The sequence below is a fragment of the Mixophyes fleayi genome, chromosome 10 (assembly GCF_038048845.1).
Source record: "Mixophyes fleayi isolate aMixFle1 chromosome 10, aMixFle1.hap1, whole genome shotgun sequence".
NCBI lineage: Eukaryota > Metazoa > Chordata > Amphibia > Anura > Limnodynastidae > Mixophyes > Mixophyes fleayi.
The window spans coordinates 2,225,609-2,239,689 of NC_134411.1; the positions used below are offsets into that span (position 1 = coordinate 2,225,609).

General features: G+C 41.6%; 1 protein-coding gene across 5 annotated transcripts in view; it reads left to right on the forward strand.

Annotated features, from left to right (window-relative positions):
- TUB (TUB bipartite transcription factor) overlaps positions 1-14,081 on the forward strand; it is a 117,120-nt gene that overhangs the window by 101,200 nt on the left and 1,839 nt on the right. For 3 of the 5 annotated variants that reach the window (XM_075187609.1, XM_075187611.1, XM_075187610.1), the window contains exons 4-11: positions 375-512; positions 6,601-6,765; positions 8,511-8,632; positions 9,713-9,904; positions 10,368-10,480; positions 11,708-11,822; positions 12,560-12,658; positions 13,641-13,812. In XM_075187609.1, the coding sequence (XP_075043710.1) occupies positions 375-512; positions 6,601-6,765; positions 8,511-8,632; positions 9,713-9,904; positions 10,368-10,480; positions 11,708-11,822; positions 12,560-12,658; positions 13,641-13,812 (1,116 nt within the window). Of the gene's footprint in view, positions 1-374; positions 513-6,600; positions 6,766-8,510; positions 8,633-9,712; positions 9,905-10,367; positions 10,481-11,707; positions 11,823-12,559; positions 12,723-12,868; positions 13,067-13,640; positions 13,813-14,081 lie in introns of those variants that run through there. The other 2 variants (XM_075187613.1, XM_075187612.1) reach the window with 2 other exon arrangements.

The window sequence follows — 14,081 nt, forward strand, 5'->3', positions numbered from 1 at the left end:
ATAAAGGCCGTAGATACTAACCCCCTTTCTTATTACAATAATGCAGGTTGAATTACGTACATGAACTAAAATACTAACAGAAACATCTTTATTATAATATTTCAGATTGTTACATTCTGCATTCCAGAAAATAAATGTATCAGGTTTTGTGTCACTGAAACCAGAACTCTGGCATTTTGAAGGACACGGATAACAATAAAAATGTGTTTTTAATTTGATTTTCTTGCTGTCATTTCTTATTGTTGTGGTCATGTAAAGAGTTCCTATGATCTCCTGATCCCCGTGGTAGAACTGCGCCGCGCTGATACAGCTGCTGTCATTCCTGTGTAATCCGATCTTCTCTTTGTCTGTTTCTTGCTGAACCCGCCGAGCAGTACCGGAGGCTGAGCAGGAGGACACGCAGGCGGTAACGGAGATCCAGCCTCCCAAATCCACTAAAAAGGCCAAGGCGGCAGGAGCCGCAAGTTGCCCGTCTGGCAGTGCCAGGAAGGAAAAAAAGGGAAAGCACAAAGGTCAGCCGCATGCTTCCGACACAGGCATTGCATGTTTCCCATCATACGTGTACGCATGACACCTGTATGTGCCCCGCTTGTCGCAGCCGCGCGGCATCGGAACTTAGCATGACTTGTCCAATGCACGGATCACTCATTGTATTTATTTTGTGGACTATTTCTGTCCCCCTGGAAACCTCTCACTTGTACTTTTGTGTTTTGCGATGAATCATCTCTGTAATCGGCTTAGTCCATTATACTGTGCTGAGCCAAATGTACCAGCCGCCCGTGGGGCGTCCCACGTCCTCCAGCAAGTCACAGGTCAGCCCGGATACATGTTATGTACGGACATAGAACACAGCAGTGTGATGAGATGATCATACAATGCTCAGTTACAGGGGATTGGGGGGGATAACAATGAACTTCTCGGCCGCTGAGACCTTGATAATAAAATTTTAAAAAAATGGGATTCGATGCCCGGACGCTTTTCCTGGAGCTTATTCGAATCACATCATGAAGCTGAGCAGAAAATGAGTCATCTTCTCACATTGCTGGATTATAGGAACAGGGAAAACATCTCGGATATGCTGGCACGCAACATAGTAACAAGGAAAGGAATCCGCTGGCAGCTTCTGCCTGTTACACTCATTCCTATCATAGCTCACAGCGTTTCTCTCCATTTGTGTGTTTATGTGATGTTTGCAAAGTCGTCTGTTGTTTCTGGAACAAATTTGTAGCCTAAGATAGAATACGATGAGCACTAACCGCTGAGCACCGCGGTGTAGGGATGCCCGGTGCTAAGAGCCAGGTGCAACGCCTGGAGCCGGGGCGGAGCTGATCAGTTTGTTTTAGAGGGTGGAATCCGCTGGAAACAGGAGATGTGACCCTTTAAATCTCTTTATAACAGTAAGAAGAGAGATGATCATTTTGATCATTTTTTATGAGTGGTGACTCAAGCTGCTAGTAATGATTTAGTTTGCTCATTGTCATGTGATCACCATGGCATCCAGTCACATGACATGTAAGGAGGCTTTTCTCAGCCTGCGTGTTTACAGCACAAGCCCCCCTGCCCCATCTTTCTTGGCCTTTATGTGACCACTGAGTTTTGAAAACATTGTGACGTGGTTTGTGTGGATCGTGGCGGTACTTCATGTTACCAAAGATGTAAAAAATGATGACTATGCCCCATTAACTTCAGTATTCGCTGAATGTATATGTGCTGGAGCTGAGGGCCGGAGGTAGTGTAGGTTAGTGCAACTAAACAGGAGCTGGCAAACGCCAACGTTACTGTGGCCCCGAAACTTCCTCATTTTACATTTGCAGAACTTTCTACAAAAATAATTAGCAGGTTAGTTTTACTCACCTCAAAAACATATTAATGAGAATCTCATATCACTGTATGTAGCCCCGTGTTGGTGCTACATCATCACGTCACAATGTATAGATACATCTTTTATACATCTCTTGTTGCTGTTTCTACTGAAGTTCATTTGGTTCTAATGCTCTGATTGGCTGCAGGTTGGTCTAGTCCTATGACTGTTCTAATAATCTGATTGGCTACAGGTTGGTCTAGTCCTGTGACTGTTCTAATGCTCTGATTGGCTGCAGGTTGGTCTAGTCCTGTGACTGTTCTAATGCTCTGATTGGCTGCAGGTTGGTCTAGTCCTATGACTGTTCTAATGCTCTGATTGGCTGCAGGTTGGTCTAGTCCTATGACTGTTTTAATGCTCTGATTGGCTACAGGTTGGTCTAGTCCTGTGACTGTTCTAATAATCTGATTGGCTGTGAGTTGGTCTAGCTCCGTGACAGTTCTAATGCTCTGATTGGTTACTGCTGGACCCATTCCTGACCATATTAGTTTTAAAAATAGTTATTTTCTCTGACAGTCACTAGAAGACAGTATTACTTGGTAATAAACAAAACCACAGAAATGATTTGTTGCTTAGTTGTGATCAGCATTGAAGATGTGATAGCTTCATATATCGTTCTGTATTCTCTATTGTCCTCAGCAGCGATTACCAGTAAATAAGTCTGTTAGGAACAAGCTTAGATACAAATTGTTGACTCTGCGACACCAGAACTCGCCAATATTGTAGGGATTAAGGAAGAATGAAAATAATGACAAACAATGCGGAGTACTCAGCGTGTAGTAATATCTCTTCATGCTCCTTTTATCACAGTAATCCTCATACGTAACCTTCATCTCCTCTTCCATAATCGCAGAGCTGGAAACGTAGAGATCTCTATCCAGAGCGAACGTTTGATGGTTTAAGACTTCTCCTCCAGACTGACATTGGAAAGTGATTTCTGATTATCTGCTTTGGCTGTGTGATTACATCTAGACCACTATGGATATTGTTGCAAGAGACATTTATCTTTCCTGACGGCATGAAAATGCAAATATTGTGGCTGGTGCATAGTTGGTTCCAAAATGGGTGTAAATTACTATAAACATGAACATAGAATAGTCATGCGTCTCCTAACGGGCGTGTATGAGTGTTTCTGCAGTTCTGCGTGAGCCATACTGTTACTGTACTGCGCTCGAAAGCCCCTCTCCCGTTCCGCCTCTCCAGACGCAGTCGGACATAAGTGCCGAAATCTCTTGAGCATTCTCGTGCTCCCTCTTTCTGGGCTTATACTGAACAATTTCACGCAAGATATGCTGCGCAAATTGGCGTAATCCCACCCTCCGTCCGCCCCAAAGCCCAAATGTGTGAAATAGAAGTAAAACAAATCCACCAATCCTGTTACAGTTTGTATATGGTCAGCTGGAGCAAGCTGCTCTGATTGGCTATTGGTAGACACGCCCCTTTTCATTCATTTCCACAACGGCGGTGCGAGGTGCAAGATCCCGGCGTCTAACGGGTGTTATATTTTCTGTCCATATTGGGTCATTCTTGAATCACTACAGGACCGAAGAAATGTAGAGATATCCGAATATGTTAAATGTGGAAACGGGTTTGACGGTTTCTAATAAAGATTTACAATACTCTGTGTCAGTGTCTTTAATGTTTGTGGAACCACATGTTCCTGGCTGCCAGGACTGGCTGGGACTTGTAGTTCCACAAATTTAATTAAGGTAAATCTCTATTTTACACACCTCCCCCAGAGCTGTACTTTTCAGTGGATTACAGCATTTTAAAGTAACAAGGCTAATTATTATTAGAGAGTGCGGTCCCAGCCTCCTCTATTGCTAATGCAGCCCCCATAGGTGTCTGTGAGAAGTGTGAATATGTCCCATATATAAAGCTCTGACCTTCGGACTTGACCCGTACAGCTGACGTCATCTGTGGGAAGAGTGTGACAAGGGAGATCTCCTTGGCTGCCTCCTCCGCAGACTACGTACTCCCCCCTCCCCCCACTTCCCTATTGCAATGTATAGAAGGCCATAATAACCTGTAGGTGAAGCTAGACTGGAACATGTTCCAATCGGAATCGCTGTCATGGCTGAAGAATTTTAATAAAAGGACACAATTAATTTGTTATCACTGCGATAATAAATAATAATTAACATATAGGAAATACGATGGGTCATAAATATCCCTCTGTGCTTCTTATGAAATTATCTGTGGTGGTAAAACGCGTCAAGCTGGTGTCATATTAACACCATCAACATGCGCGTACTGAGCGCAACGTACATTTGTTTTAAAGCGCACAGAATTTGGGCTCACGCTCGCCGAATTCAGCAAGGAGCAGATCTGACGATACGTGATGAATACGGGTCTAGGTCCGCTCTGCTCTACGACACAAGAAGCTGCAGGATACGTCCAATAACCGATGTGGGTGATACATTCCCAAAAGAAAACAGAAAAAATAATAATCTAAGGATTAATGACAAAACAGATAAAAATAAAACAAGGTTTTTTTAAAATAATTTTTTTGTTTTTGTTATGTGAAATACATTTATTAGAATGATCTTAATATCTACTGAACATAAAATCATTTTTCCCAGTAGTTCCTGATTGCAAACACATGTTATAGCTGTATAAGAGACTGACATAACTAGTAGTCAGGACTTAGTTTAGCCCTGTAGCTGGAGCAAGAGATATGGCAGAAATACAAGTAACTGTGAGACGCACGGAGCTGGATTCGGACATGTCTGCGTTCTCTCGAGTTTGCCCATAGTCAGTTTACAGTAAGGGCATGCCAAAAGCCCCTTCTCCGCCCCATTCACTCCCCCAATTGTAGGCTGTAGTAAGTGTCCTTTGCCTCTGCAGATGAATTTAACGTTGCTGCGTTTAGTTGCGTAAGATCCGGTTTGGGGCAGGTGCAGGTTAAATTTGCAGCTTTTACGCACAAAATCAGCATTTAGGTTCCTTGATGGATCACGCCTTATTGTTGTTGGAATTTGGATCTATATACATTTCTATAGCCTGTGGAGGAGACGTGAGCTGAACATGTGCACAGTATAACAGCACTGCTACAATGTATCAAGAAAACCGAGCAGATTATAGATTAACACAGAACCTCCCTGGGTGGTTATATTGTGTCTCTTGATGTATTTCTGGGTATAAATTGCATCTCTGCCTCTGGAGATCTGGGATAACTACAGCTCCTAAGTTGATAAATAGAAGAACACAAGAGGTTTTTTTTTCAACCAGCTGGGATAGGACTGTGTGTTTATGTCGGATATAATAACCCAGTTACACTAATCGCAGCCGCTGGTGGCTAAAACGGCAAACTGTTCCTAAGAAGAAACCAGCGTTGTGCTTTGATGTTGGAGAAAACACACAGCAACTGTAGGCATCTTATGTGTTTATGTCTGAAAGAATCACTTTATATTAACACTGTGCTGTAAAATAGACTGACTCATCTGCTAAATGACAATATGTATTAATGAGCGCTGACTAGTGTTGTTCATGTAAATATTCATATGTAGAATAATAACACAGGGGCACAATGCAATATTTTCACATAAAAAAGGTAGAGTTGAAATGAATGAGGGGGTTGTCTGACAGTGCTAGTAAGCGGGAGTTGTAGCGGGAAAATGTAGGATCAGATTCCAATTCTGGGGCCAGTTCCAGAACGCAGAATGCGGGCGTGTCTCTATATGTGCGCGGTATCTAAACTGGATCGTTCGCTCAAAATGAAATGTGCTCATTCAGGTCAATAAATGTCTCATCCATTCAACGCCCATTGGTGGACAAGGAGAGACCAAATGACTGATGTCCAACAAGATCATGGGGTAAATGTATCAAGCTGAGAGTTTTCCGGCGAGTTTTGAAAAGTGGAGATGTTGCCTATAGCAACCAATCAGATGTAGGATTTGAGATACATAAGTTAATGCTCAGGAGTGAGGTCTCTGCTCGAATCAATATATCACGTTCTCACCCCACCTCTCCTACAAAGGAAACCTCTGAATAAAGAGAAGTTACAGTTTGTTCTGCTGTTATCATGTGTGATACAAAAGAAAATAAAGTAACATCAGCCCCATCAACGACTTTAATTATTTACCTACCTGCCTAGACCAAATGCATCATTGGGGTAACCAATCATTACCTAGATGTGCCGACTGAACCTGTTTCTGTCCATAAATATTCACTATTACCTGAACTAGGAAAATTATTTTTTTCCTTTTTGATTTAATGAATAAATGATTTTAAACTGCAAGTAAAGCCAATATTTAACAATACTATATGAGAGACAACATATTACTGGACTGAATACCGGTAATATAATATACGTATCTAAATAAGTCCCCCCACTCTCTGTCACTCTTCTGCAGCAGGAGCTGTGGTAGAGGGAGGGGCTTGTCTATCAGAGCAGACACAGAGTGACTGACAGCTTGGCAGTCTTGCTGCACAGAAATTCTATTTGTGGATTGGTGGACTCATACACAGGGGTGGGGTCAGTGATAACACAATGACTGCAAAGCCCATCAGGACAATGTTCTAATGCTTCAGCTGTCTCTGACATTGGGGCAACACTTTATAACAGTGGGTCACACGGAACAGTGTATTTTAGTTGCATGACTCATATTTCAAAAGTTACAATTTGTTTGTTTTTTGTTCTTTAATAAATAATATAGTTTCCAGACCTGGTGATATTATACTATAGGCCCATGGGGCTCCGGTCGCATAGATGTTAACTGGGTTATCTGCCTATATAGGTATCGATGGCCCAGCTGCTTTCCAAGATGAAGTCCAGGACACAGGGAGTCACGTACAGATTTTGACCGTGGGACAATCTAGCCATGAAGAGGATGAAGGGGAGACGGTGGCTGGTGGTCAACAGCAAGGCAAGCAAGACCTGAGACTGACCATGCAGAAGAAGGGTGAGACAAGAAACTGGAGTACCACTTGTGTCCACCAGGTGGCAGTGCAATGATACATTTATTGTAGAATGTAATTGGTGGGAGACACACGTATACCACACGCATGCCTGTCACGTGTATATACTTGTGTGTGTATACTGCCTGCTATGCATATATCCCAAATGTCCTTTGTGCCTGATGTGCCCCCTGATCTTTGGTGGTGAGATTATGTTTTATTGAGAGCTTGTAGTAAGACACGTCTGATAATAATGTGGGCGACGCCAAGTTGTAACTTCACGTGCGCCAGAATATTTTACTCTACAAATTAGTCACAAAGGATTCTTTAATGTTCTCCAATACATAGTATTTGGATGTATTGGTATTTCCCTCAATAATGATCAATAGATCACTAATTATCTGGGATGTCCTTGTCTACGTACAGTACTTTCTATATAGTCAGCGTAGGAGGAATGCACAGATGATAGGTCATACATGTTGTACAAATATCCATTCATGGAACCCACATACATGACACACAGGAAACCTATTCAGATTTCTGTTTATTTTATGTCTAATATCCACCGAAACAGAAGTTAAGACAAGTGTAAAATGCGTTAGTATAATCCAGTATTGAGTGTTGAGTTCTGTGCATTGTGCAGGTATTATAGGACATGCGATAAATAAGGACAGATATGTAGAATATGAAGATATTACAGTATTATCAACTGCATGAGACCAATGTCTGCCCCAGGGGATGATGGGAAAGAGACTAAATCCTGGGCCCTCTCCTGAGTGACCTTGTTGTCCAGTCCTCAATGTCTTATTTCTGTCAGTTCTTTGTGATTCGTTCGCGGCTTAACAACTGATGTAATCAGGAATACTAATTAATTACTAATCAAGGTTTACAGATGCATTTAGATGGATCACAGACCAATAATCTTCTGTTGTGTAGATCCCGTTTATACATAACAGAGAACCAGTTATTGTATTCTCGGTGGCCTGGGACAGGCGGCTACATTAAAATAGGGACAATAAATTATATTTATCATTTTATTTCCACATGTAAAAGGACATTTTTGTTTTCAAACCCTAAAAACATATGTATATAGCTGGGACTTTTGTCATTACCTATTATATATTCTGCGTAATCTGGCTCCTCCCTTTACAGCAATTTACCTTTATTCTGAACAAAAGATGAATTATTCACAACACTATTATAACATCAGGGTGTGATCTGTTATATAACCTGGTACCGCCTCCTGTGGGGTTTATAGAGACCGTGGTTAGTAATTATTATCCCTGTTTTCCTGTTTATTTATGTCGATGCTTTTACTTTAAGGTAAAGGTTACAGGGCTGATAAATTTGAGACACAAACGACTGACGTTCCTCATCCAGCATAAAGTGAAGTTTCAGGACCTGTCAGTTGATGCTTTTTGGATGTAGGCTGCCAGCTTAGTGCCAGCTTAGTGCCAGTTTAGTGCCAGGGGGGGGGGGGGGAAGCCTCAGGTGGCAGATATTTCAGGAATGTTCTGTATGGCTGGAGATACATAGTAACAGACAATTAGTTAATGTGTATAGAGAATGAAGATACAATGTAGCGTACAGTGCTCTAAGAGTCTTACACATCTGTACGTGAACCATTCATAATGACACAACGTCTTCTCTTATTACAGGGACTGGAGTTTACAGCGGATTAGTAATAAACCTGTATAATGTTCCTGGTTCAGAATGTTGTCCTTGTCCTCACGTCGTCTGTCTGTTACAGGTATATCCAGCAGCATGAACTTCGATGAGGAAGAGGATGATGAGGATGAAGACAGCTCAAGTTCATCGCAGCTCAACAGTAACACCCGGCCGGGCTCTGCCACCAGCAAGAAGTCTAACAAGGTCTGTACGGTCCTCGTCCGGTGTGCACGGCATTGTGGGTATCCCAGTCAGGTGGTCCCAGACCCCTGACAGTACATAAGAGTAGTGAGTGGTGGTCTGTCCCCCGGGCCCCTCAGCATCAGACCACTATCTGTACAGCTGATTACTGAGAGACGCTCTGTACTGCAGTACATCTACTGTGCAGGCCAAGATCCCTATATTATATCCCTATATTATGTCATTTATATTCCCAGCATGCCATGTGTCCAGCTGGTGCGGATCTGCGATTCCATTATTATCAGGTGACCTGATATTTGTCTTGCTTTATAATGACTCCTGGGAGTTGTAGTTCTACAACCACTTGTGAGTTATACTGCCACAACGCCTTCTGCAGCGTTGAACAGAGTGAGCGTCACATACACGTGGGCCATAATAACAAATACATACAATAGTGACACTGCTTCTGGAAGGGCGTAGAGCGCAGTGTTTAGGGACAGATGGGGGTCACACAGAGTTTGGGGTGTATGGTAAAACATTTTGTAGCGTTAGGATAGAAAAGAGCTTATAGGGAACATGGGGTCCTTGTACCCCGGCAGCCGTCTCAGGTAAAAAAGGTTTACGGAGCGACAAAATGTTGGGACTATATATATATATATATATATATGAAACCGGCTGATGTTCTTGTGGCAAAAGACTGAATTAGTGGTTTTGTTGTTAGATCCAATGACGAGGGTGATTTTATTTTGTCGTATAGTAATACACAATGTTTATCTGAGGGGTGAGGGTAAGAAGAGCAGATTGGGGAGAAGGGGGCGACATAGAGGGAGATACTATAAGATCAGAGAGGTGGTGTAGCGAGGGGTCACATTGTTGGGGACTTTGTAACTTAGGAACAGGAATTGTCATCTTGTGAATGGCAGCCAGCGTACAGACGGACCCCCAGCGGTGGAGGGGGGGGGGGGGGGGGTGTAGATTTGGCTGTAGTATTCTGAAGGTCATGAGAGGTCACCTACAACGTACACTAGGAGTACACTACTCCTAAGCATCATACACATGCAACAATCACAGGTAATTAATTTGGGGATTAACGTGTTCCTGCAGGAGACCGCCTCAGCCCCCAGCCCCTCGACAAATGAACCGCCAATCGACGTGGAGGACCTGGAGGAATTTTCTATGCGACCGGCTCCTCAGGGAGTGACCATCAAATGCAGAATTACAAGAGACAAGAAGGGCATGGATCGGGGGATGTATCCGACATATTATCTCCATCTCGAGCGGGAGGACGGTAAAAAGGTCAACAGCATAAAAAGATACAGATATGTGCCAGGAAATAATTCTGTTATTATTGGGAATAGCAGGAAATTATGGGTAACACAAGAATCCACTGTATGTTGACAGCACATTACTCCTCTTACTGTAAAGAATCAGCTGCTGATTGAACCTCCGTTTTAGGATTCCTAAGTGTGGTCGTTCATGCAGGGGATAAAATAAATCACCAGTGAAATTATTTAAGGTGTTAGAATATGAAGATCATATCACCCATAGATAGGCCATAGATTTATCATACTCAGATTCAGTGCCCTACATGTGATACTGGTGTAAGATGATGAATTATATAGATGTGTTTCGCCTGTTCACTAATGACATTATACATAAGACATAAAGTCATATTATTATTGTTACACTTTAACGAGTGGCTGATATACATAAGATGCCAGAACAGAGCTCTAATATGTGGATTGTTGGACATTTCCAGGTATTTCTCTTGGCCGGAAGGAAACGAAAGAAGAGTAAAACATCCAATTACCTCATCTCGATCGATCCGACCGACCTCTCCCGAGGAGGAGAAAGTTTCATCGGCAAACTCCGGTAACAGCAGAACCCGCTCTCAGATAAACGCGCTCGTCAATCAGAGTTATTCCCCAGTGACCTGAGTGTAATACTGTACTGAGCGCCAGAGAATAATCCTCTCAGTTTGGACAAGTAGACATTGGGACCCCAGAGAACAGTCGGAGTTAACTCTTCGGGTTTAGAATCTGTAAAGAATGAAACGGAAATAAGTGGAAAGGAGAATAAGTCGCACGGTCAGAATTCAGGGCTTTTTGGTGTAGATCAGACTTAGGTAGAATGCACCCAGGAGCTGTAGTGGAACTACAGGTCCCAGAATGCCAACTAGAGAGCCACAGGTTGCCTACCTGTGATGTAAACTGTTCACGTAGAACAGGAGTTACCAGAGGGACAAAGAGACACTTCACATGAACCATGAATTGACCAAACAGAAGCTATTACACATAGTAGAACATTAGAACTATTCCATAGATTGTAAGCTTGCGGGCAAGGCCCTCATCATCATCATCATCATTCAATTATATCGTGCCAGCAGATTCGTAGCTCTTTACAATTGGGAACAGTAATAAAACAATACTGGGTAATACAGAGAGGTAAGAGGCTCCTGCTCCCAAGCTTACAATCTAAAGCCTTCCTACCTCTCTGTCTGTATGTATTACCCAGTATTGTTTTATTACTGTTTGTTCCCAATTGTAAAGCGCTATGGAATTTTCTGACGCTATGTAAATAAATGATGATGGTATTTTGCTGCTGGCCCTGAACGCTGCTTTGCAGTTTGTTAACAGCTATCAGAGCAGGAGATCAGCTCTGTGTGACACATTGTGGGCAAAACCCATTAGTTACAGTAAGACAGCACATCTAGAAAAGCAGCGAATGTAAAAACGCAAAGGAAAAACTGCTCGTGTGACACCACCTATCGCAGCATTTTTACTGCCAGCAGGAAAACAGCTCAGAAACAGTTATCCCTGTGTCTTCCTGCTCCGTGAAACCGATGCTAGAATTATGTACCAGAGGCTACAGCTGTAATAAGAGAAGCAGATAGGATTATTCAGGTCTACTATACATTAACCACAGCTGGACTAGATGATGTTTGGAACTCATACTGGGCACTTTATCAAACAACAAAATTATCAGTATTGTTGTGTATACTCGCACATTAATGAACCTGTATATATATGTATATATATGTCTGTGTATTATGATAATTATATAGATTATATATACTTTTTTTTTCTGTTTTTCTCGCAGGTCAAATCTGATGGGCACAAAGTTTACAGTCTATGATAACGGGGTGAATCCGGTGAAGACACCCTCCAGTTTAGAGGCCAGTAATCTACGGCAGGAACTCGCAGCCATCTGCTATGTAAGTCCGACATAGAGATTAATCTCCGTATACAGCGTCTTTGTGGTAATCTCCCGGTAAAATGATATTCTGCTCACCTCGTGTTTTGCTGGGACTTGTGGTCCGCGCACGTTAGAGAGAAACGTAGAAAACGCAGATAGTTAAGTAGTGGACATTTGGAGGCATTTATTAATAGGACTTTAAAATAGTTAATTGTACAGTAAAATGATCAGGATCCCATTATCACGGTTACAATGGTCATTAGTATTATAATATTAATAGACTGGTGAAATGGTCAGAATTTCGGACGTTGCCCATTTTGGACGATCTCACAGACAATTTGCAGGAAGTTTGCTGGGAAGAGGTTACTTGATAAGTAAAAAATAAAGCAATGATGAACAAATTTCAATTATAAACAACTTTTATCCTCAGTGTTTATTAACCAATGGTTTCTTGTTGATTCAATAATTAAATATGAGTGAGAAGATATGATGAATATATAACTAAGGACCCAAACCGTGTATTGTTCTCTTATCGCATCGCAATTGATCAGTTTGTCAGCAATCTGCACAATCACGGTCTATAGCGACATCTAGTGGTCATTGTGGGGAAGTTTCTGGTGTTATTTTACCAGTTGGAGCTCATTGAGAAAACAAAAACTAATATTTAAAACTGTGTTTTATTCATGTGTTTCAATATGTAAAGTATGCAAAGAAATGCATAATGTTCTCATATATTTGTTGTTGTTGTTGCTGTAGGAAACCAATGTTTTAGGCTTTAAGGGACCTCGGAAAATGAGTGTAATTATTCCTGGAATGAACATGGATCATGAAAGAGTTTCAATAAGGCCACGTAATGTAAGTACTGTCACCTATAGAGAGTATAATGGACGTACTGTCACCTATAGAGAGTATAATGGACGTACTGTCACCTATAGAGAGTATAATGTACGTACTGTCACCTATAGAGAGTATAATATAAGTACTGTCACCTATAGAGAGTATAATATAAGTACTGTCACCTATAGAGTATAATGTAAGTACTGTCACCTATAGAGTATATGTAAGTACTGTCACCTATAGCTGTATATAATGTAAGTACTGTCACCTATAGCTGTATATAATGTAAGTACTGTCACCTATAGAGAGTATATGCAAGTACTGTTACCTATAGCTGTATATAATGTAAGTACTGTCACTTATAGAAAATATAATGTAAGTACTATCACCTATAGCTGTATATAATGTAAGTACTGTCACCTATAGCTGTATATAATGTAAGTACTGTCACCTATAGAGAATATAATGTAAGTACTGCCACCTATAGCTGTATATAATGTAAGTACTGTCACCTATAGCTGTATATAATGTAAGTACTGTCACTTATAGAGAGTGTAATGTAGGTTAAGATCTAGCTGTAGCAGGATTCTTGGCTATGAATATATTGTTAAATATTAACTAAAATATATTTACTTTACTCTGTGGTAGTAATAGATATAGATAAATAGATAATAATAATTTGAACCACCCAGTTTGTTCAAAATCCAAAAAACTAAAAGGAAAATGAATGATAAGAATTTTTCTCTTTATTTAAAAGCAGCGTTGTCATAGCAGCCACAGACACAGTTACAGTAATACTTAAATCTATTGTGTTCTTATCTGAACACTCTGATTACTTAGGAAAGGGGCAGAATGCTGCATTGTCAGCACTATAATTAAGGTAACTGAGTCCAGGTTTAATCTCGCACATTATTACGTGACCCAGATACTGTACGTGAGATCTATCGGCGCTTTGTGCGTCCTCCGCGCAGAGATTCATTGCTCATATTTATTGTTACAGGAGCACGAGACGCTGCTCTCTCGATGGCAGAACAAGAACACAGAAAGCGTCATCGAGCTGCACAATAAAACACCCGTCTGGAACGACGACACCCAGTCCTACGTCCTAAACTTTCACGGCCGTGTCACACAAGCTTCTGTAAAGAACTTTCAGATCATACATGACAATGATCGTAAGTACGGAGGGCGAGACGTGACCTTGATGTTATATCGATGTCACATATCAATATATACAACAAGTAATCACAAGGGTCGCAGGTTTAGTTCCGCTGTTTCTCTGTCCGTGTGTTATGTCTGTACTGTGCGGTCCAAGCGCCAATGTTAGACCGTTTCAATGTTACTTAGTGCTTTTATGGATAGTGCAGATCAATGTGAGTGAATGTGATAGTGTACTGTGGAGAACTTTAGGTTTACACCCCCGGATCCCCCCCGCCCCCTAGTT